This window comes from Pygoscelis adeliae, unplaced genomic scaffold (assembly GCF_000699105.1).
Source record: "Pygoscelis adeliae isolate BGI_AS28 unplaced genomic scaffold, ASM69910v1 Scaffold429, whole genome shotgun sequence".
Lineage (NCBI taxonomy): Eukaryota > Metazoa > Chordata > Aves > Sphenisciformes > Spheniscidae > Pygoscelis > Pygoscelis adeliae.
Window position 1 is genome coordinate 942138 of NW_008825561.1, and position 22604 is coordinate 964741.

General features: G+C 41.5%; 1 protein-coding gene across 1 annotated transcript in view; it reads right to left on the reverse strand.

Annotated features, from left to right (window-relative positions):
• The window catches only part of SERPINA10 (serpin peptidase inhibitor, clade A (alpha-1 antiproteinase, antitrypsin), member 10), a 7112-nt gene extending 2404 nt beyond the window's left edge, over nucleotides 1–4708 (reverse strand). Inside the window, exons 1-3 of the mRNA XM_009332374.1 lie at nucleotides 3977–4708; nucleotides 2237–2510; nucleotides 1355–1502 (exon numbers count right to left, since the gene is read on the reverse strand). Of these exons, the coding sequence (XP_009330649.1) occupies nucleotides 1355–1502; nucleotides 2237–2510; nucleotides 3977–4685 (1131 nt within the window). The 5' untranslated portion in view covers nucleotides 4686–4708. The remainder of the gene's footprint in view (nucleotides 1–1354; nucleotides 1503–2236; nucleotides 2511–3976) is intronic.
• Nucleotides 4709–22604: the final 17896 nt, after the last annotated feature.

A 22604-nucleotide genomic window follows, 5' to 3' on the forward strand; every position in this document is an offset into this window, starting at 1 on the left:
CTCCTGCTGGCCACACTGTTTCTGATACAGGCCAGGATGCCGTTGGCCTTCTTGGCCACCTGGGCACACTGCCGGCTCATGTTCAGCTGGCTGTCAACCAACACCCCCAGGTCCTTTTCCGCCAGGCAGCTTTCCAGCCACTCTTCCCCAAGCCTGTAGCGCTGCATGGGGTTGTTGCATTATGCTGCAGTTGCATTATATAAATTCCTTACATAGGTTTATAGAGCTATGTTTTTAAATCCTGGGTCAAATTAATCTCATTTCAGTCTTGTTTTCCTCAACTGTTCATAAATCCAGCTTGTTTCATACATTTTGTAACTTTGCAACTTCATACGTTAGAGTAACTTAGCATTAATTGCATTTCATTTTGTTCTGCATGCTCCAGTCCTTGAGGTCACCAGTTTCTCTGTGTGGTATCCCTTTTATCTTCTTTCTTTGACTATGCCTCTTAATTTTCTGTCATCTGCAAATTGTCTTTTGTATAGACTAGCTGTTTCTTCTTAATGGGACATTTCCAGTCACACAGACCTACTCCTTGATGTTGATGTGATTGTCAAGTCCTTTCTCTTCCATTCTTCCCTGCTTCTCATTCTGCCTCTGTTTTCTATCAGTCTTCTGAAATTCATCTTTGCTCTCCCTTAAATAGTGGTACTGAGTTATCTTCCCCTCCTCTTTTTCAGTGGGGCTGTGTTCTTGTCGTCTTGGCCATTCACCACCCTTGCCTTTGCCTGTTTAAGTGTTGATCTTTAAAAGTTTCGGTGTATGAAATGGAACATTGGAATGGGTTGGAATACAACTCTGTTGTGCCGATGCTTTGCTGTGAGATTCTGTTTTTTCTCTGCCAGGATATGCAGAAGGAAAGGCAGGACTGCTTCCACTTCTCTTTCTCACTGTTACGTTTTTGAGATTTTATTACTTGAACTTTCTATAGTTCTTTATTTCTTAAGAAGAATACCTGTTCCTGGACTGTTTGTGAGGGATTCCCTCTTTGGGTTGCCTGCCTTGTTCTGGCTTTTGCCATTTGACTGTCACTTACAATATCTTTCTTGATCACAGTTTTTGTTTAATTGTACTCCTTTCCTGCCAACTATATTCTTATTGAGGCAGAGCTTTCCTCCTGTGATGGGTTAGCTTTGGAAGTTGTTGAGCACATATGAAATGTAATCACACCTTACTTCTACACACCTCAAACCTGAACTGGGATCCATACTGATTAAGGTGTGCAGACTGCGTATACTTGGCAGATGAGGTCCTTTCCTATTAGTGTCCCTATAAGTGTATATGACATAGTCTCTTGGCTGGGTCATTTATATACTATTATAATCCAAATAGCAAATAATTTTAGAAGGCTTACCTGTGAAACTGCTATATATCCTTGATCTGTGAGATGACTAAGATCTGCCATACGTGTAAAGAGATTTTTAATTCCAAGAGCATGAAGCAGTTTCTTCATTTTGTATTTTTGCTCTAGTTTGAACTTTGGAAATGAAATATCCACTTTTCTGTTTCGGGGGGAAAAAAAAGTTCAATGCAAACTTGGACTATATAGTAGATCCCTGTTGAGATGCACGCTACTCGGGAATTAAGCTTTACACAGAAAAAGAAGGGGCAAAAATTAAAGAGTCTCTGCTGGAATTTAGGTTGGCAGCGTATCTTCTCTGACCTGTTGACTGCCAAAGATGCTAGAAATCATTTCCTTTTCTGTATAAAATACTTCCACCAGCACTTAAGTGCCCCGATACCAGGGTGACACACTAATTTATTGACCAGTGAAAAGAATTGTCACTTCAGGAATCACATTTCACAGGAATAACTTGGGTTTACATTTTCATATTCAAATTTATCCATTACTCTGGGTTTCCAGTGGTAGGAAGGGTTTCATAAGTATACTGCATATCTAGATTTATTGTGCACTTTGCCTGGCAGTGCTAAATTTAAGGAGAGAGAAGGGAAGGCCTAAGGAAGAATTTGGAAAGACTTGATTAACGATGCGCTCAGAGAGACACATATTTCTAAATGAGACAAGCCACAGACTTGTCATCTCAGAGTAGAAGCTTTCACGTGCCACTTGGGCTGTGGGTAGACCATTAAAGGACCCCTACTCTGTAGATACCTAGCACCACAGAGACACCAGCATGTGAAAGGATTAGGAAGACCAGCTAATCTTTGTTGTGCTTTGTTGCTTTGCTGCAACAGACATAAAAGACATTAAGGCCAATGGGTGTCAAAGCAATACCTGGTTTTCATGTTTCCAAGCCAGGATTCCACAAGCTCTGTAGTCAAATGGTCTTCAAGTGAAATGTAATCTCCCTCCTTTTCTGGGATGACAATCAGCATGTGGGCTTTCCCTTTGTAGGGTAGCTTTATCACAGTGCATCTTAAGTTCTCATCAAAAGTTGAATTAACTTTATCTGACTTGAACATCATGGGTACCTGTACACTTCTGTATTTGTTTATGTGGAAAGTCTCCGTCTCTGTGAATTTGGAATTAAATGGATAGACCCACTTCCCTGAGGACAGAAAGAAATTAAATAATTATGTGCATTCAGACTTGTTCAGAAACCCTTAAAAAAAAGTACAGGATATTTTCTGTACCTAGTTGAAGTGGATGTCAGTTGTGTCTGGGATAAGTGGATGACAACTGCAGTATATTTAGTGTATATGCTTTAAATTTTTTGCAGCAGGAAAAGGAAGTAATCCACAAAATAAACTCCTTCATTTGCAGGGAAAGAAGGGAAATCTTTTTCTAAGGTTGATTAGTGGCCAGTCAAGTACAGAATGGATATCTTTTTTGTTTATTGAATGCCATGTGAGCATCTGTCTTTTATTAACATGTCACCTTCACTGAAATTCTCTACCAACTATTCAACGTCCTGTTTTTAAATTAATTATACAGTCTTTTGGATGGGGATTCAGCAGTGCACTTACTTGTAAGGTGCACTGGAATGTGACCTTTTTTATACTAATGATTCTGATCTCTACTATCGCTTTAAATGTAGCCATAGCCACTTATCTCTTTTCTCTGATTTTCTGTCAGGGAAAGTAACCTTGGCATTGGACAAACTGCATTTTTGTAAATACGAAAGAATAAACTTAGTCTGTAGGGAGACTGTATGGCTGAGGGGTAATTTTCTTTGTTCTCATGTATGCATTTATTTTAGTGGGGTTTCCATGGATGGCATCTGCCGAGTGCTTCGGACTGGAGTAGTGGCTGTGACTGTGGGTTCTCTGCACAGCATTCCTCTCGCTCCCTTTGTCGCCCTAGCTCTTTGTCTTTGCTTTTTACTTAACTGGGTGTCTCTGGCTTCTGTATGGCTGTTTCAGAGTAAAGGGTGGGCTATGGCTCCTTGTCATTGCCAGGACCTTCTTTTGGAGTCCCTTATCTATCTTCTAAGCCAGTGGTCAGAAAGACCCCAAAAGCAGGAAAAGGAGCATCAGATATTTGGCAGTAGAGGACCTCTCCGCAGAAGCCTCTGCCCATCACAGCTATTTCTTTCCCTCAGCCTGTAAGGTAATATAATGGGGTACTTTGTCACTTTGGTTCCTCTGGGAAAAAAGATTTTTGACTGAAATAGAAAATTATTTTTGTTTTCATGATTTTGTGTACTATGTAAAACCAGACAATGATTTTATGCCCGGTATCCAGCATTCAAAAGACTATCATGATAAAGGCTTTTTCATTTTAGTTGGTGAGTGAAAATTAAACATCCTTTTTAGTCATAAAGAGGGATCATGCAGAGACGTTCTCTGAGATGTTCTCTGAGACTCTGTTGTATGGAAGAAAGCATAGAAGAATCATGGTTCCTTATCATGAAAAATCATTTCCTAATAAACCTAATAGGAGAAAGTAAATCTAGATAGAGATGTAGAGAAAACAGGACATCTGAATTCATTTAAACTTCCCCTAATGTAGCTGAAGTTAGAGTCCTGATTCTTCTAATAAATAATCATTTTGCAAAATAAAAACAACAGTTACCTTTAAAGACAATGTAGTCCACAAGTAGCAGTTTATTACGGCGGTCAAGCTCTTCAAAAAGCTCTGGGATTATTCCTTTGGTCCTTTTGTTAATATTTTGATTTATGACAAATTTTGCCTGCGTAAAGTTCTGAAAGTCCACTCTCAGGAATTCCATATCAAAGTACTGCTTAGATAAGTTGAGGAAAGACTCCTTGAGTCTAAAGTCCTTTTGGATAAAAGAAAGAGTACCTTGCACGAGCAGAAGTTCTTCATTCATTGTGATGTTATCTTTCAGTTGTTTAAACAAAGCTGGTAAATGGTGGCGATCCACTCTGTCCTTCAAAGCATAGAGGTTTAGACTTTTTACTATTTGTCTGTGTGTTTCCCCTTTGGCTGCCAGCGTATATGCAGTCATGAGAGCTGATACGGAAAGGGGAGAGATGATTACATTGTTATCGTGTGTCATTGCAATTTTTCTGTAGAGGTTAAATCCAAAATTTGCAGTCTTTTCAGTGAAGTTGTAAAGAGTGAACTCTTCGAGACCTTGCTCTTCAAAAGGCTTAGAGATATTTTTTTGATGATGCCACTCTGCAGAAATATTGACATTTTTATTTCTTTCCAAGAAATTATTCTCTTCTTCCGTCTTTGGAGTTTTAGGTTTGATGCCAGCCTTGCTGATTTCAACACATATTTCACTTAAGAGAAGCAGGTAAATTCCTGTTTTCATGTTGACATCCAGTAATGAGCTCTTTTTTTCCTAGTAAAGAAAATGGAGAAAGGAGAAAGGAAAAAAAAAAAAAGGCAACACAATGACTTTTTAGCTTGTTCTTCTATTCACAATGCAAAAGGTCATAGATGTAGCGAGGTGGTCTTTCTGCATCTTCAGTGTATATACTCTAAACCTATGATCTGGTTCCTATCTGAATGGTCAAATTTAAATCAGTGAAAGAGAGCAGTTTCCAACATCATTATGTGAATCCAGAAGGAATATCTTATCTTCTGGTATTGGTGGTTCATATTTCACTGATTTTCCCTTGCTAACTTGTAATTCCTTTACAAAATCAAACTCAGATTTCAAGTACAATATGCAGCTCAAAGATGAAAAAACGGCTTGTTGGACCCATGTCACAGCTTTCGCTCCTGTGAAATTGATGTCATCTATAAGCACAAGAATTCTAGGCAGCATGTGGTGGAAATGACATTTTCCCTGGAGACCTCTGACGCAGACTAATCCTAGAAAATTTGGATGGTGACCTACTGAAAGCTGAGACACCTGTAACTCCCTTTCTGCACTTTACTGGCACTGGCAGGTGGATTGTGTTCTCCATGGTATGTGTCTTAATCACGGTTGCCATTCCTATTGGATCCATCTTTTCCTGGATAATGGTAGTGGCCTGACAGTTACCATCCCTTCTGTAGAAATGTGGACCCTTAATATTTGTTACCTTACTTGTTTTATATTAGTGGCATGCTGTATCAACAAGATTCGACTCCTTAGGGAAAAAACACTTGAGAAGCACAAAAAGTGTCTGATTTTCTGGTACGATAAATGCCAACCCAGAAAACAATCTGGTTTTGAGAGTTAGAGAACATTATTAAAAATTGTCTTTTTAAAACAGACACTTAAATACCTGTATGTTATACACAAAAATCAAACTACAGCCACTAGGTTTTGTTCCAGAAATGGTAACTTCCAAGAACCATGCAGAAAAATATTTATTTATGTAAACATTTTTTAAGTATTTCAGATGTAACTCAGAGAATACTGGAGTTCTACACTGCAAATTACTTTTATAAACTTTGAAAAACAGAGTTTTGCCATGTGACTTATGCCTTTTTTTCCCCGAAATTTTTTTTAGAAGGATATATTTATCTGGTTATGTAGAAAACTAAAATCAGACAAAACCAGTCTGTCTTTAAGAGACTGCCTTAAGCCAAACTCATCAGAATAAATCAGGATTAACTCCACTGACATATGGATTGCACAAAGCTGGTCTAAGGCAAGGCAGAATCTGTGCCTATGGGACTTTTACCCATTCATTCATCTAAAAAAGTGAAAAACACAGACTTGAAATAGGTAGCCATAGCATAACAGGGAACTACAAAGTAATGACACCTGGTCAAGGTGAGCTATTTTCACATATGTGAAGGAAAACAAAGATCCTAGTGTTAATAATGTGGCACAACTTAGCTCTCTGTCAAGCAAATATTCTTTCAGGGATACTGACTATTACTGAAAGGTTGTTGTGCTCAAAGACACCCATAGTTAAGTGCTTTTATACTGTATCTTGCTCTTTGGTTCACTTACTTACAGACTAGTTAATTTGGGAAAAAAACGAGACACAGTGCAGATTTTAATGGTATCTGTAATCATACCCCTTGCCCGGTCAACTCTTCCCTTGATACGTTGTGTTCGTAGATTGTTGGAGAGCTGCGCTTCAGACACTCTCATGACAAGTATAAAAAACCTTCTATCTAGTTCATTTTTAGTATCGATAAAACATCTGGAGCTTAGTATAGAAGCAATAGGTGAAGCATTTCTACAAACGTGAAGCAGTGCACTGATGTGACCCTGGAGAACCAGGAATGATTTAGACGTAGGAAATTTTTGCCTGTGAACCTGATCGGCGCTCCACTGTTAAAAGCAACCTCAGAAAGAAAGTCAAAGTTCTGTGGAAACCTAGATAAATATTGTTAAGACATACCAGGTTTTGTATGCAACGTACACAGCAGTGGTCAAAGAGACATTGTGGCTACTGTGTTTGAATCCCTAGGGACAACATCCTAATATACAGCTGCATCAAGAGGGCCAGCCTCTAGCTCGGCAAGAGAACGAGGTTCAAGTTCTGACCTCGGTATCTGTACAGAGCAAGGTGTTGCAGCTGCTAGTGTACTTCTGTTGAGAGCCTGGTGTGTGCTGGTGTTTCTAGTAAGTCGATGGGAAATTTCTATGTTACTGCCCATACTTAGCAAGCCCTGAACAGGTTAAGGGGCCCAGGACTGAAAATACAATGTCGTTGTGAGGAACGCTTGCCTTTCATCATTTCATTTCACTTTTCATCCTTCTGCTATAGGTTGTTTATTACTCCATTCAGATCATTCTTGATCACATGCCGTAGGATTCCCTGTTCTTCTATGCTTTGCTGTCCAGCAAATGCTGAAGCAGGTTTGTCAGTGCCGTCTCCTCCCTGAAAATACCGTGTTTCAATGTCAAATAGCACAAGGATGAAACAGTTGTTCTGTGCTTAAAAATACAGTATTTTACGTAAGTTGTGATTTCTGAGCAAAGTTAATACAGGGTCTCTCGTCTGTCCAACAAAATGTTTGGAGAGAACTAGACACATCTTACAGAAGGCCTCAGGCAAGCTTTAATATCAGACATTGCTTGTGTAAATTTGCACACGCAAATGCACTTTTCAAGCATAAAATACAAATATGCTTGTCATTCATCTTTCCATCAAAGCAATATATGAATTTATTTCCCATACAGCAGTGTTGAATTGCACCTTATGGAAAAATCTTGAATGGCCATAATCTTTGGAGACGCATTTTCCCATTGTAAATTAAACAGGATGTTCAAGACCACCAAGCCTGCACAGAATCCTTTTGTATAGCAGTGGCATGCAAATGGATAAATGAGAAGAAAAGATGGATTATATGGCCCATCATTAAAGCAGTAAGTGATTCAACAATTTAGAAAACACATGGCAACTATTAACTACTCCTTTTAAGTTAAGGATCTGTAACAGCAAATTACAGTCATTGTATAATTTGTGATTTGGCATATGGGAAAGCTGGTTTTATTTGATTGCCGTTTATTCAAGAGTTCAGCTGAATTTCACAGTTGCCTGATTCAGGCTGTGGGAGTTAGTCCTGAAAAGGTATGTTGATGTGAGTGCTGAGACATTTGGGTGCCAAGTCACAGGGTGCTTTTGGCAGTCAGGTGGTGTGCTATTTTCTTTTGAGATAATAGGTCACGTTCTGTACTTGGTGCAACGCAGATGGGCTGTAATGACTTAATCGGGATGCAGTGAAATCCCTGACTGTTATGTCCCCTCTCGAGTGCATGGCAACCAGGGAACAGAGTAAAATATGCAGCGTACTGTGGTTGTAAATATTTTTGCTTTATTTTTCTTTCCCATTAACTCTTGCTTTATTTTCAATGACATTCCTAGTGTCCGGGTTCTGCAGGACTGCAATAGGGAAGGGGATGACTTGACTTCAGCTGCTGCCTTGCTGGCCAAATAGTGCATGCGACTTCTGCAGGATTGGGATACTTACTCTCCCCTGACGGACTGCAGGCAGTGCTGTCAAGAGCTATTACAGTAACTGTAAGGCATTTCTGCTCCTAATATAGTGACCCGCTTCTGTGGGAAGTAACCTAGGCAGCGAGGTACTGCTATGCCTGCCCTGGCAGCGAAGGAGGTCCTTTCCCCTGGGAGTCGTCCCTACTTCAAAGAGGTATCCTTGGACACTGCAGAGTCAGCTCTAGCATAAAGACAGGGATTAGAAAATTTTGCTTTTGTTTGTATTCAGTCACACTGAAAGGGCTTTCTGCAACAGCAGCAGTCCCTCTAAAAGAGCATCAGGCCTAACTGCTCGCTGGACATTGCAGAGCACCAGCTCCTCCCCGTCTTTTCTGGGGATAGTGTAATTCCGTTGCGACATCTGACAGTGTTGCATTTGGCAGACATCACTGTTGCGTCTCTCTCTGAGAGGTCTGGGACAGCGCTCGGCTCGGGAGGGCCACCAGATCCCCGCCGGGAGATGTGAAGGGACTGAATGGGGCAAGCGGTGAGCTGCCTTCCAGAGCGCTCTGCCTTCCTGACGCAAATGGGTTTCAGACTGAAAGGACGGGGCAAACGCAGAAGCCCTTGTTTACAGGCACATCCCAGACCATTCAACACTCAAGAAGAGAGTCCTGCATCCTGAGGCATACACAAATGCTACTGATGTGGGTGCTATGAACGTCACAGGAGTAAGAACCTCACACTTGCATATGCATTCACTGCAAATTTGAGATTGCAACAATTTAAAGTTAACGTTACAGAAGCCTTGTTGTGCACCTTTAGTAACAGAAAAAAAAGCATGTCCTCTAAGACAAGGAAACACAGTTCTGGAAACAATAAAGTGATATTTTTGCACATTATAGGCTTGTATTGTTAGACCTGAGTGAAGATTATTGCTAATTTTAGAGAAACCACTTTATGCATAGAGCCTGCATCCTGAGGCATACACAAATGCTACTGATGTGGGTGCTATGAACGTCACAGGAGTAAGAACCTCACACTTGCATATGCATTCACTGCAAATTTGAGATTGCAACAATTTAAAGTTAACGTTACAGAAGCCTTGTGCACCTTTAGTAACAGAAAAAAAAGCATGTCCTCTAAGACAAGGAAACACAGTTCTGGAAACAATAAAGTGATATTTTTGCACATTATAGGCTTGTATTGTTAGACCTGAGTGAAGATTATTGCTAATTTTAGAGAAACCACTTTATGCATAGAGTAGACAGTTCATTAATAAGCATATAATTGGTCGAGCAAAGTTAACATTCTTTCTATTTTAAGAAATATTTCTTTCTAGTAGTCTCAGATATCAAAGAATTTTCTTGCTTAAATGCATTTTTCTTCTGAAGAGAAAAATCAAATATATTAGAATGCTAATTAAGATTTAGAACCATTTAAAACATCACATTTAGAGAATAGCTGATAAATATATATAATTATGGATATATATAAAAATATAATAATCCACCCTTTGCAATCTAAATGCTTCATATAAATCTTGTCTTACCTGTTAGGTGGCTCCTCTGTTCCTTTTCTCAATCAAGTAGGTTTAAAAAGCAGATGAAGATGTCTGTCCCATATAGAAGTTTTCCAACAAATATTTGCTCTTCCAAAGAATGATAATCTGGTTTTGTCTGTTACAAATTAACTGCTTTATAAACACCAAGTATTGTGTTTCCCATAAATGGCATAATGAGGGAGGGTTATATTCCAGTAAATACGCTATATCTTTCATGAGAAACAAGAGAACAGTAAACTCTTTGCATCCAGCCCTTCAGCACCCTGGCAGGATTTGGCCCCGCACATCCAGTCGCCCATGAGAATTGTTTTACAGGCAGGCTCTGAGCTACTGAGTGGTGGAAGTAGTATCCAATCCTGCTTAAGATGCCCCCCTTTATAAAAGGGTAGGTCACGGTTCACCGAGGCAGGGAGGAACAAAAGAGAGGGAGGGAGGGAGCAGGTACAGGACATCTGTAGGGGTGTTGTCAGCTCCCTTGCCCTGCGATTCGGCCGTTCCTTTTAGAGGAGAGACCAGGGCTCCACTCCCCTTCAAGAGCATGCCAGCTATTCAGTAACATATCCGTATGGCAAAATTGACCAAATGATAAGCACTGAGTGATGTTTCTCCTAAAAAAGACAAAATGGGGGAAGCTGATATTCCTGCAAAAGTTGTACAGAGCTATGGGAAGTAAGAATAAACTTTTTGAATTTTCAATTGGTCTTGCATGGACAGATCTGATAGGCTGGTTTTGGGTCTTGAGCGTTATTAGTTGGGCAAGGCACATTCTTTAAGACAGATAGTTTACTCAGCAATTTCTGTAGTGTGGGCATGACCTAAACTCTTCACTATTTTGATCATTGGCCTGATTCCAAATAAAATGTAAACATGGACCTCCCTATCTTCCCCCCATGGTCCTAAATAACTTTCTAAAATACTCCCAAGTGAAACAGAACATTTCATTCTGATTTGGATTGTAGAAGAAAAAGAATTTGGCCTTAAAACTTCAGATAAGGGGACTAGTCTCTATTTTTCAACGGAACTGAAAAAAAATTGTTATGCGCAGTCTAAGTGGAAGCATTGCCAGAGAAAAGGATGAAATTTTAGAAAGCCCATAAAGGACTTGGGCAGCCAGGACTCAATGCAAAAAGGCTCTTGTTTGTTGCTGATGAGTATTACTTCTATAAAAGTGACAATAGTGTTTGCTTACAAAGCGCAAGATTTGATTAGGAAGTGCTTAAGACCTGAACGTAGCTCCTCCACGGTCTGACCAGGTTTGTATCCACGTTGCAAGGACACGTTATTGGAGGGCACTTGGGGGTGTTATGCACTTAAGAAGTTCAACAGAAGGGTCATGAAGGCACTCAGGCTCTAGGTACCTAAATTCTTTTTGAAATGTTCTTCCTTTTAGAAACAATCCTGGTCATAATAGGCCCCAAGTATAGGCATTGTGTTAAAGAACACAGGAACATAAGACGGGGTTACTGAGTGAAGGCCCTGCCCTAACATCATGTGGTCTATTCCCTAAACATAAAAAGCTCCACTGTGAATGCCCCAGTGACTCCAGAACTTCAGTTCTCTGTCTAGATGATGACTTTTTTTTCTACTTCCTAGTCTATATTTATTTGTAGTTAACTCAATTGGATTTGAAATTCAAATGTCTTCTCATTACATGGAAGAAATTTGCATCTGATACAGTCGAACAAAGCTGCGTTACCGCAATGTGCTTCTGAATCTGTGTGTCTTCTGGAGACTGCTGTACTGTGGTTGTGGCCCAAGAAGACAATACAAGGAAAACCTGATGCACACAAAACCATACCCAGCTTTTGTGCAGAGCAAAATCAGCAATGATAATAGCAACCAAGCCTCTTCCTAGCCCTCGTACCAGGACCCTGACACGCGTGGTCACCACTGGAAGCCCTGTCTGAGTTAAGATGCAAAAATATTGATATTTAATATTCAAAACCTGAAGTCTTATTTATAGATGGTAGTGAAAAGGAGGGTTTGAAGAAATCTTAAAGTTTTTGAGTCTCTCAGTTAAATCTTTTCTGGACCACAAAAACCGCATCAATCCTATTTTATCTCGAAGAAAAAGAAGGCTGCTATGAGATGTATTGGCTGTGCACAGAGATCTGAGGGAATTGTCTTCCTCTCTAGTTACTCACGAAGTCCTTGCTAGTTTTTCATGCTGGGTAACACCTTGCTGAGAGTATCCTCCACACACTATTGGGAGTAACATATTCCTCCCACCAGCTACTATTTATATTGTTAGTCGCCCCTTGGATTCAACAGAGCTTTCTGAGCAGTAAAACACCACAAAACATATGGGTAACACTCTGCCAAACTATACATATTCACAGAGTGATTTACTGGGAGAGGGTTGCCGGTGTGTCACACTGGCAAAATTGCACTTTTCCACAGTTTAAGACAAAACCACCCCTGAGACCAGAACAAGCCAGGGCAATACACGTGTATTGCTGCCCAGTTGCGTCTCCCCTGGGAGCTTGTGCCAGCACAATGCTGAGGCTGGGCAATAGGCAACTCATATGTCAGCAGTTGAGCCAAAGACCGTCTGTTCTCTAATAGACAAGTTTTTTTGGATGCATACACAACTCTGCAAAACTTGGCAGTGATTATGTGGTCCAGGTTCTCACCAATCTGTTTGTCAAAGGCCATGTGACTCTTGGGTACCTGGGGGTAGATACTGCAGAGGCAGGCTCAGCTGCTTGTTCCAAATATTCAGAGGATTTCTGTTACAAGCCCCTTTCATCCTTTTGCAGTTCTTCTTGTGGGACTGGCAACACCTCTGCTTCAGTGGTTGCGTTTCCTCTTACTTACTTTCCCCAGTCTGGTTTAGGAAAACTTCAGTGACTGTAGAGCAACCAGTCATCTTAATATTTGGTTTGTTTTGGGCTTAGGTTCCCTGTGCTAACCGTGGTTCCTTCCAAGTACAAGCTCCTTGGTACAGCAACAGTGCTTGCTTAGCTAATGCCTTTGTTTCACTTACCACACCCCATTTTAGCAATGTTTGTAACTGGATCACAGCTGAGCTTCAAAACGGGCTCTGAGGTAGGATGGGCATGATAGCAGTACCAAGAGATCAGGTTCCATGAAGGAAACTGGTGATTTAATTAAGTGTATCTGTACCAGGTTCCCAGTAAGATATTTTTTGGAACTGGGTTTCTTGCCTTGCTCAACCAAGGTAGTAACCAAATAGATACTTTTCACTCAAGGCCCTACGAATTTCCGTCCCTAGCTAGTGGCTACCCATTTGGTTTCTCAAGGGTAGACACAGGATATTTACCCCTGTCTTGATGGAGCTAGTTGAGATCAGTCAGAAATACTGTCCAGGCTGGAATCTGATGAGAATAATTAAGGTAAAAAGTGTTAATTTAGGAAAATATTTGGGCTGAATGTGATCTAACCTCTTCCACGTTTCTTAGACTAAACAAAATACCAGTGTACCAGGAGTAGTGCAGGAGATACACAGAAATTATTTTCAAGGACCTGTATTTCTTCTGAAGTGTCACTGTGAAGTTACTCATAACACATAAACTAACATGCTCTAACAGTTATAAAACAGCTCTTTATACAGTCTCTTGAACACACTTAGTTTGTCAATGAGATGATTCATCAAGGTGGCTGCTGCTTCTCCCACTCAGAGAGTGCACGTTATAATTGAAATCAGCTGGATGCAAACACCCTGGTGGCTCCATACCTACACTGTTGATAAGCCTGATCCTTTTCGTAGAGAACTAGGCCTGTGCAATTGCTCATATGGGAGGATTCCTGTAGTGAAAGCATCTTTGAAAGGTACGTATTCCTGCATCTTACCTGGGGCGGGTTGGGTGTGTTACTGTGGCAGATGGACAAAGCGGTAAAGCTGTAGTATTTCGTAACATAGGGCTGAAGTATCTATCTCCTTTATATTTTCAACTTCACAGTCAAGTGCTGTCTAATTGTCCTTGAACGCACAAATAAAATTATAATTGTCTGTTAATAGGGCATCTTACTATGGAAGCTTTTATAGGGAATGCAAAAATGATGAAACACTATAGTAGTGTGTCCAGAGAAGTACTATCATTTTTCAGTAACAGGTAAGACACTTATCCATGAGGTATGATGGAAGTAGCATGAATCCTGCTTTATTCCAGGGATGGAGTAAATAACCTTTTAAAGTCACTCCCAGCCCTGTTTCCTGTAATCCTCTGACTCGCAGCAAAGGAACATTTGCATTCTCAATAATTTATTTGGCCTGTGTTTTTACATACAAGAATTCAAGAGCTACAGCAGGGAGTGGTTGGTGTTTGCCTAGTCCCAGTGGAGCCAGCAGGTGTCATCAGAACCTTTATTTCTCTGATGGCAAGAAGGATAATTTTGTGTGTTTGGACATCTGCCCTTCTCTGTGTCTTACTAAGTTTGTATCGTGAGGCAGGACTTAAGCAGGCAGGAGACACAAACTTAAACAACTGGCACTGGAAGACACTTCTGTTCCCCTGGGAGGGCATCTCAAAGTTTCTCCAGTAGATTTGAAATGCAAGTGCATTTCTATTTTAAATTCCTGAAAAAAATCAACTTTAAAGGCAGGAATTACAAAGTGTCTAAGAGATTGGTGTGTCTAAGGGGGAAAAATATTATTATTGCATCTTCAAAGTGGCAGAAAATATTGACATCAATGACTTCTGATCACCTGAACTTGGAATATGATGTATTTTCCCACTGTTCCTTATCCAAATTCCATGTTTACATGCGCTGCGCATGCATCTCCTTACTGCTGTGATAATCAAGTTGAGTTCCTGTGAGTTGCACTCTTTGGCTGTCTGGCCTGAAGCAATTACCTGATGTAATGAAGAAATCTCTGCACTTTGGCCTCCGTAAAAGACAAGCAAAAGATGCTCACCTGCACTTGTGGAATGTGCTGAGGTTTACGAAGTAGCAAATGAGTGCAAGTTAATGTTATCCACATTGCCCAGAGTGGCTGGCAAAGAGCTCTGCGTTGCGAGGTTGGGCTTTTTGTTTGGTTGTTTTTTTTCCTTTTAAGTGTGGATATCAGTACAGTAACCTGCTACAGGTCTGGTACTAGTTCTCATGGCTTGAGCGTGGGCTTCCTGTAGGCTGCGTGCTGTGGGCATTCAAAAGCAACTTTTCTTCCTAGAGAAAGTATGTGCCTACCTGGCTGTGCTTTCACAAAGTATTTAAGCAGGCGTTAGTTTTCATACAGGACTTGGTGTCTTTGACCTGCTTCAGCACGTTACTCTACCTGGTCTTCAATGAGACAAGTCAGTATCTTGCTGATATCTGCTTCTATTCATTTCTGCATGCTGGTCTGGGACCTGTCCCTTCTTGAGATTTTTAATGACAATATCCAAGTTTACCTGAAAACAATAAAGCTAAAGTGAAGAAGCAAGGGCAGATAGACAAATCTTTAAGAAGACATGAACATTTTCTTCAAATACTATATGAAGCTGTCATATGGCAATAGCATAGTTCTTGTGAGTTTGGGTTAAAAGGATAATAAATTACATGCTGCTACATACAAGAGACATCCATAATGATCAGTCTCAAATATAAGGCCAGTGACACTGGATATTTGTGTCTATCACTCGATCACATATATATTCTTTTTCAAGAAACAGACATATTATACTAAAGATCCACTCTCAGTTGAAAATTTGTAACTAATATTTCCATTGTTTCCTCCCCGTAAGGAAAAATATTTAGACAGTGAAATAGTTAAATGGACAGCACCCCGTCTATGGGCTCTGTGGCGACGCAGATACAGTTTTCTTTACCTTTCATAAGAATATTGCATTTAATATGTGGGCAGTGCCAGATGTGAGGTGTTAATTATTCATTTCCTTGATTTAAGCGTTAATGTCACTTAGCAACCTTACTCATCTTTGAAATGGGAGTTTTTAAGGATGCACATACATTGCTAGTGAGAATAGCATATTAGAAAAATTATTTGGGAAATGGAGCAAACGCATGAATCTCTCTCACTCCTGATGGGTGCCAGGTGAAAAGTTTATAGTTCTTTTGAGAGGCTTCCTTAGAGCACTACAGTACTTGGTTGCTCTTCCCAGTTCCTGATATATTCTGGCTAACGTGCCATCCAACTTTGCAGCTGTGACTCAGTGAATTTTCAGCTTGTTTTTTTTTAAGGAAATTCAGGTTATACTTCCTCTGTCTTATTCTCTCTCTCTTGCCTTCTCTTCATTCCACTGTGTGTATTTTGAAAGTATTCTCTTTTTGCATCCAATCTGACAAAATGATACAGGTCTGAAACATACCAACTTAATACAAATTTCATGAGGTTGAGTGACCCGATCTAGGACAGAGAGACTTTCACAGCCTGCATTGTGGGAGGAGCCAATGAGCTTGCCTTTGTTAGACATCAGAGAATCCGCACCAGAGCAGCTATGGAAAACAGGTTTCACTGATTCTGTAGGCCAGATAACTGTTTATATACACAAAAAATAGTGCATGGGTTTGCTTTTGGATATTTATTTTTATGCTGATAAGTTAGGCCCATCAGTGTGTTGGAGGTAAATGCAACCTTAATATTCACTTGCTGCGTAACAAACAGTAGTGTGATATGTTCATGCTGAGCAGTTTTTATATAAGTATCCACACCTAGAGGGTCATAGGACAGCTGGAAGGAGAAGAAAAGGAAGACAGTCAAGGTAGCAGGAAGGTGAGACTTTATTGAACAGAGGTCAGAAATAGTAACCATCCTTGGAGATACTCAAAACCTGGCCCAAGATTTCATCAAGCCCTGAAGCATAACTGGCCATTAAAGGACTGTTCCTTGGCTAGTGACAGCATTTTGCCGTGTGGTTGGCGCTGGCAATGCAGTCTCTTTGGACACTGACTCACTTGGAGTAGAAAGTTGTGTTCCCACAGGCCGTGGATCATGGGCCAGCTTAAAGCACCTTCAGCGCCAGGGCCTCTGGGAAGATTCAGCTCTAGGTTAGTCTTGCTTTTCTGTGCTACAGCCATGAGCACAATATCAGCACTGCTCTATATGACTTTTCTTGGAAAGATTCCCGGTCTCCTACAGTCAGGATGTTGAGCCAAACTGAAGCACTTAAAAGCCTGTAATACACTGTATTATATATTCCTTTAAAGAGAGTGGTGTCTCCAGCGTGGGAGCAGTCTTACTTCAGACACTTCCTGGGTCTGTGGCCAGATTGGAATAAGTCACTGAACACATCCAAGACATCCTCCTTGCCTCCCAGAAGGCCTCATCTAGCATCTTTACTTGTTTCTTCTTAGTCATTTTTGATTGAAAGCACCTATTTTGCTCCCTATATAATGAAACAATTTTTGGATCCCGCTGAAGTAGCTCCATAGTGAATGATAGTAACCTTGGTCAGCGGCTGATTATAGAATGAATGTGAGATTTCTGCATCATATAATTTGCCTTTGATGGGGGTATTCATTTTTCTTTTTGGCATTGTAATGAGCATGGAAGCATTTGCATTGACAGGAGGTTTAAATTACAATTCACCACCCATTCTTCTTCAGTGAGCAGTGGTGTCTTCAAGTTCCAGCCATTGTCCTTCTAAAGGACAGCCAGTCCTGTGGTCAGACTTCTTGTCAGCCAACATTTCTATTTAGCAGAAGATAAACGTAGGGTGAATATGATATTTCAACTACATTTTATTGAGCGAGTGGCTATATTTAACAAGACTTTGCTCTCTCTGACCAACAGGAAAACAAGTGCTCTTGTGAACGCCAGTGCAGCAATAGCATGAAATTAAGGACTCTGTATCAAGAGAGCGCTTAAGAACAGACTTTAGTCTTTAGCGTCATGGTTCATACACTTACCCCCCAAACTTATATCTTCAGCTTGACTATAGTTATCTTACAGCTTAGGCATGTCGTATCCATAATACGCATTGGAAGATCTAAGCTTGGACACAAAGATGTTCTGCAGTCCCTTTCTGTAGTAAGAATACAGTCACTGGACCTACTTCGATGCTTGTGGTAGGTCAGACCCAGTGATAATCCACCTCCTCCGTACTCCATACAGGTTGGACAGTATAGGCAAATGTCTTTGCTTCTAACATGCTCCAGACGGCAGGTCTCAACTCCTTCTTAGATTTGTATATGAGTAATGTGGACTGTATGTGACAATGTGCTCAGATGCTCAGACTCCTGCTATTGTGTACCAGATCAAATTGTTCTTCACAGGTAATGTGTAGCATGATGGGCCACAGAAGACGGACGTCTGCTAGCAGACACATCAGAAACACTAAAGAGAACATGAAAAACAGAACTGATGTTTTTCATCTGAAGAAAGAAACCTATAAGATACAGACCACTACAATAATAAAGAGAGGAAAATTAATAGTCTTTTCAGTGTGGATATGTTTTATCATTGTATCAGTAAAATTTAACTGGCATAGGGCTGTCTACATGAGGAAATAATGCAGTGGAACAGCGATGAGGAAATGTTACTAACCTAAATCCTTGTGTGGACTTTCGTTCCAGCATAAGAGTGACTTCTTGGCTGAGCTTAAACTTTTTGCCAGGTGACAAATTTAAAAGGATTTCTTATAGCAGAACAAAAGTTCAGAAAATTTTCACTCTAGAACTATATTGCTTTAAACCAATCCTTTAGATCATAGCAGAACCTTGTTCTTGTGTGCACACAATTTTAATGTGAAGGTGGAATTATTCATCAAATATTATTTTTGGAAACCAATGCACCTGTTTCTGCCTTTTTGACCAAAATTCAACATGTGAAGCCTTGCAAAACTCACAATTTCCACTGCTAGCTGGCACAACAGGAGTAGATATATTGCCCCCCATGTCTGTGTGACTGCCATACTTACCTGACTGACAGAGCAGCTCTTACCCTAGACGTGCCCAGACCTGCCATGGTGTGATGGGTTTTGAGCTCTCACTGAGAGCTGAGCCAGTGAGAGACTCCCTGTAGGAGCAATGGCACTGGTCCAGCTGTGCTTATAGCAGTACAGCTCGTGCTGCTCAGGGGAAGTGGCATAAACAGTCTCCGTATGAAGCAGTTGTATAATGACATAACTGCATTACTTCACTGAGCAGCCTGTGGGTTTAACTGTCCTTGCTCAGGCAAGGGCCAATTTAGTAATTAATTATGCACATGCTGCAGTTTATGTTGGTAACAGCACATCCAGTTCAAGTAGATGTGATAGATGCAGGTGTTGAGGGCAGTCTGCAGAATGATACTGAAAGCCTGCAAGCAAACAAGCTCTAACAGATGAGGTTGCAAAAGTAAAAGTTGAAGCCAGGCTGGAAATTTGGTCCTAAGCACTCATGAAATGTAAATGCCTCTTCTCTTTTTCGGTTCTGCTAAAATGAAAATTAAGCTGTGCAACGGAGTCTTTGCCCAGAGTTTCAACTCCTAATTTAAAATCAAGCAATAGGGCATGGGGGTGGAAGAAGTATGCAAAGTCAGCATGCTAGCTGCAATGCAAACATGAGGGTTATCTTAAATTTACACTGAGAGACTGGAAAACAAAGATATAAGCTAGCAAAGCATTTTCTCATAGAATCTCCACTGCGCATTGAGAGTCTTAGCCACAATCTTCTATAGTCATTTGGTTTAATTATAAACCAACAGTTAACACACTTATAACCAGCAGTTAACACTTTTGTGACCCCAGAACATACAAAAAAGATGAGAGTGTGTGTGTGTGTGCGCGCACGTGTGCACGTGCATGCATATTTGTGTGTGAATGCATCTGTAGGAAAGAAATACAATGAACATACTGAACATAGCTAAATGCCAGGGCATCAAGCAAACAGGTGCAGAGCTGGCAGGACCTGGGCTGTGTCCCTTTGCCCATCAGGTTTTGCTCAGGAATGGTGGCAAGTTGCAGTCAACCTGCGAGCCGATCTGGGGGAGGAAGCTGAGAAGCAAGCATGCCTTGGTGGAGCACACTCCACCCAGGGAGGCCCTGCTGGCATGTAAAGCAGCACCAGCACTGCTCAATGGTGGAGGGGAGCAGGCAGGAGGGAGCAGAGTCCTAAAAACCACCGTTCCTTCTGTATCTCAACAGTGATGCATTTGAGCTGGGGAGAAACCTCTGTTGTAAAGTGCTGTCATCACAGTCTCCCGGTAATCTCAAAAACGTCCAGATTTTGTGCTACCTTGTTGTACGGTCTTGGTCACTTCCCCATCTGCGTGGGGTGTGGGGCTCACCTCTTCTTGAAGCACTTAATGAGCCATTGAGATATGCCCTGTGTTGGTAAATGCAACCTGCATTGGTTATGATATGATATACATGGTAGGCAGAACGAAGCTGAAACAAAATATGCTGGCTGTCTTGAAGTGTGTATTTTTGATTCTGCAATGATATGGTGATCCCAGTTGTCATATCCTAAAAAAGTGGGTTTTGCTCATATCAGGTTAAAGGGGACATTTGGAAGTTGGTATTTCTTCTGCAGGGGAGGTCGTGCCTCCGAATGTGACAGCAAACACACTTATACTCCTGACTTCAGACTTCCCGCTTCACGGAAGTCCTTCCTTTCCCCTGCCGTCCCCATCTGTGCTACCCGGGGAAGGACAACGCGGGCAGGGGCACGGGGTGGGTGACACTGGGGCTCTTGCATCACGGTCAGCGGCTCTCTGCTTGGTAGTGAGGCTGGGAGCCACAACCCCGTGGCTCCTTCTATCTGAGCTCCTATTTATCCTCGGCCCCCACTGTAGGGATACCCCCGGTTTCTTGACCCAAGTGGCCTTGCACGTAGCCAGGCTCGGCCTCAGCACCACCAGTCCTGGTGCCATGGGCAGAAGCAGACCGAGCTAACCTGCCTTGCTAACCAAGAAGGCTGAGCTTTTCCGCAGCCGCCAGATTAAACACACCCTTTGTCTCTGGAACCTTGCATTTGTATTTCACTAAAGTCTAGAATCATTAGAAAGTTTTTATTCTGTGACTAGAGGAAGCCAACTTCATGAAGACAAATGCATACGAGATCTGCCTGTTTGGGAAGACCGCTGAGTCAGCCAGGGCTCCCTGACTGATGCCGGTGGGCTATGTGGGACGGCATCACCCTCGCTGCCCAGCGTGACAGGCTGAGCTCATTTCCACTGCAAAGCCACTCCAGAAGTGTATCTTTTCCCCACTACTGTCTGAGGAACTCAGGATATATTTTGAGAATATATGGAAAATAAATCCCTCTAGTGTATATTGCTAAAGCTTTTGTTAAAAGTTTTGGATGTTATACAAGTATTAAGTCATGCTAGACTTTTACCTGTGGCCAAACATTATGTTAGTTAAACAGTTATCTCACTCACTTTGAAGCCAGCTATTTCAACACACTAGGTAGTCTCATAATCTCTCAGCTGCATCATTTAGCAGGCAAATAGGTTCTCTGTTTTTTACACAGAGAGCATAGCCAACCCAGGGATATAAAAGAATGGATAGAACTAGATCAAACTGTAACACAAGTACTTCAAATTCATATCTTCAGATTGCCTGGAGAGCAATCACAAACACAACCAGATTCTCACACTGGTCTCCTACAACCAATGACCCGCACAACCACGTTCACACCTGGCCTGCAACAAGTTGTCCTTAAAAATGCTGGCTGTCATCAATGCCCCAACAGCAACAAGACTGTATGTTTCAACGTCAGTTTTGGTTAGAGGCTGGGCACTCTGGGAGCAGTGATTTTGACATACATGAAAGAGCACACAGGGGTTTTGCCACAGCACCTTCTGTGTAGCTGTCACAGAAGGGCAGTTGCTGTCATTTACAGCTGGGAAGATTTGTTTTTAAAGAGTTTTTCCATGTATGAAGAAAGCAACCTGCTAGAGTTTTTAGCTGTGATTTCACCTCCTCTCAGTGAGCTGCTGTCCCATGCCAGTGAGTAGAGGCATGCTGACGCCTTCCACTAATCTGTAGCTGACTGGCTCAGTTACTGAAGATAAGACAGAATAAATAATGATGAAATCTTACTTCTTATGGCTATCCAGGAAAAAAAAAAAGAAGGTGCTTTTGGTCAAGTTGCTAAACATCTAGTGACTGAATAACAGAGTATCAGTATATCAGATAAGATAAGGAGGCAAGGAAAAAGGAGTTGTACTGATGCCTGTTGTACTGCCTTCTTCAGCTTCCAGACTAACAAAGCAGTTCGAAATACTGTCCATGGAACAGGTCTCCTCTGACCACCTCAAGAGCATGGAGGGGAGCCTGTTAGCCCCAGAGTGGTGGGGATTTTGGTGCCGCAGCCTCGGTGCTCCCTGGGGCTGCTCACCTTCTGTGTTTCCCTTTTGCCAAAGAGACGAGTTGGCCAGGTCTGTTGTCACTGATACATCACTGCATGTGGTATGTCAGCCCTTCAGGTGTCGCTTGGCAGAGGAAGAGAAGCTGTAGACAGTCGTGGGGTAGTGGGTGCTGGTGCCTCTGTGTTGAAAGCTCCCTTTTTCCCCAGCCCTGGGGTCTTGCTTGGTATCTTGGACAACCTGCAGTAATTACAATGACAGAGAGCAAGTGAGATATTAGTCATGCTTGTTCACATCCGTGGCCTGCAACAGCCGCCACCTTGAGTCTCTGCCAGGGGAGCGCTATGTTTTCTGGCAGCACTGTCTCTTCTCAAAAGGCCAGGGCTCTGGTCATGCTCCTCCTCCAGATCCACTCATTTCAGAGGTTACCTTGCGCTATATGGGGTATTTTCATATTGCATATAGGAAGCAAGAAAGCAATAGGGCTCTTCTGTTCTCTGGCTCTACCCAGGTGTGAGGGGACTCACTTGCTGATATTACCAATTTTTTTGCATCCAAGTAACAGAGTAGGTGGCTTGAATTCCCACCAATCTCTTATACTCAAAATCCTGTTACGGTGAAAAAAAACCCATGCCTTGTATG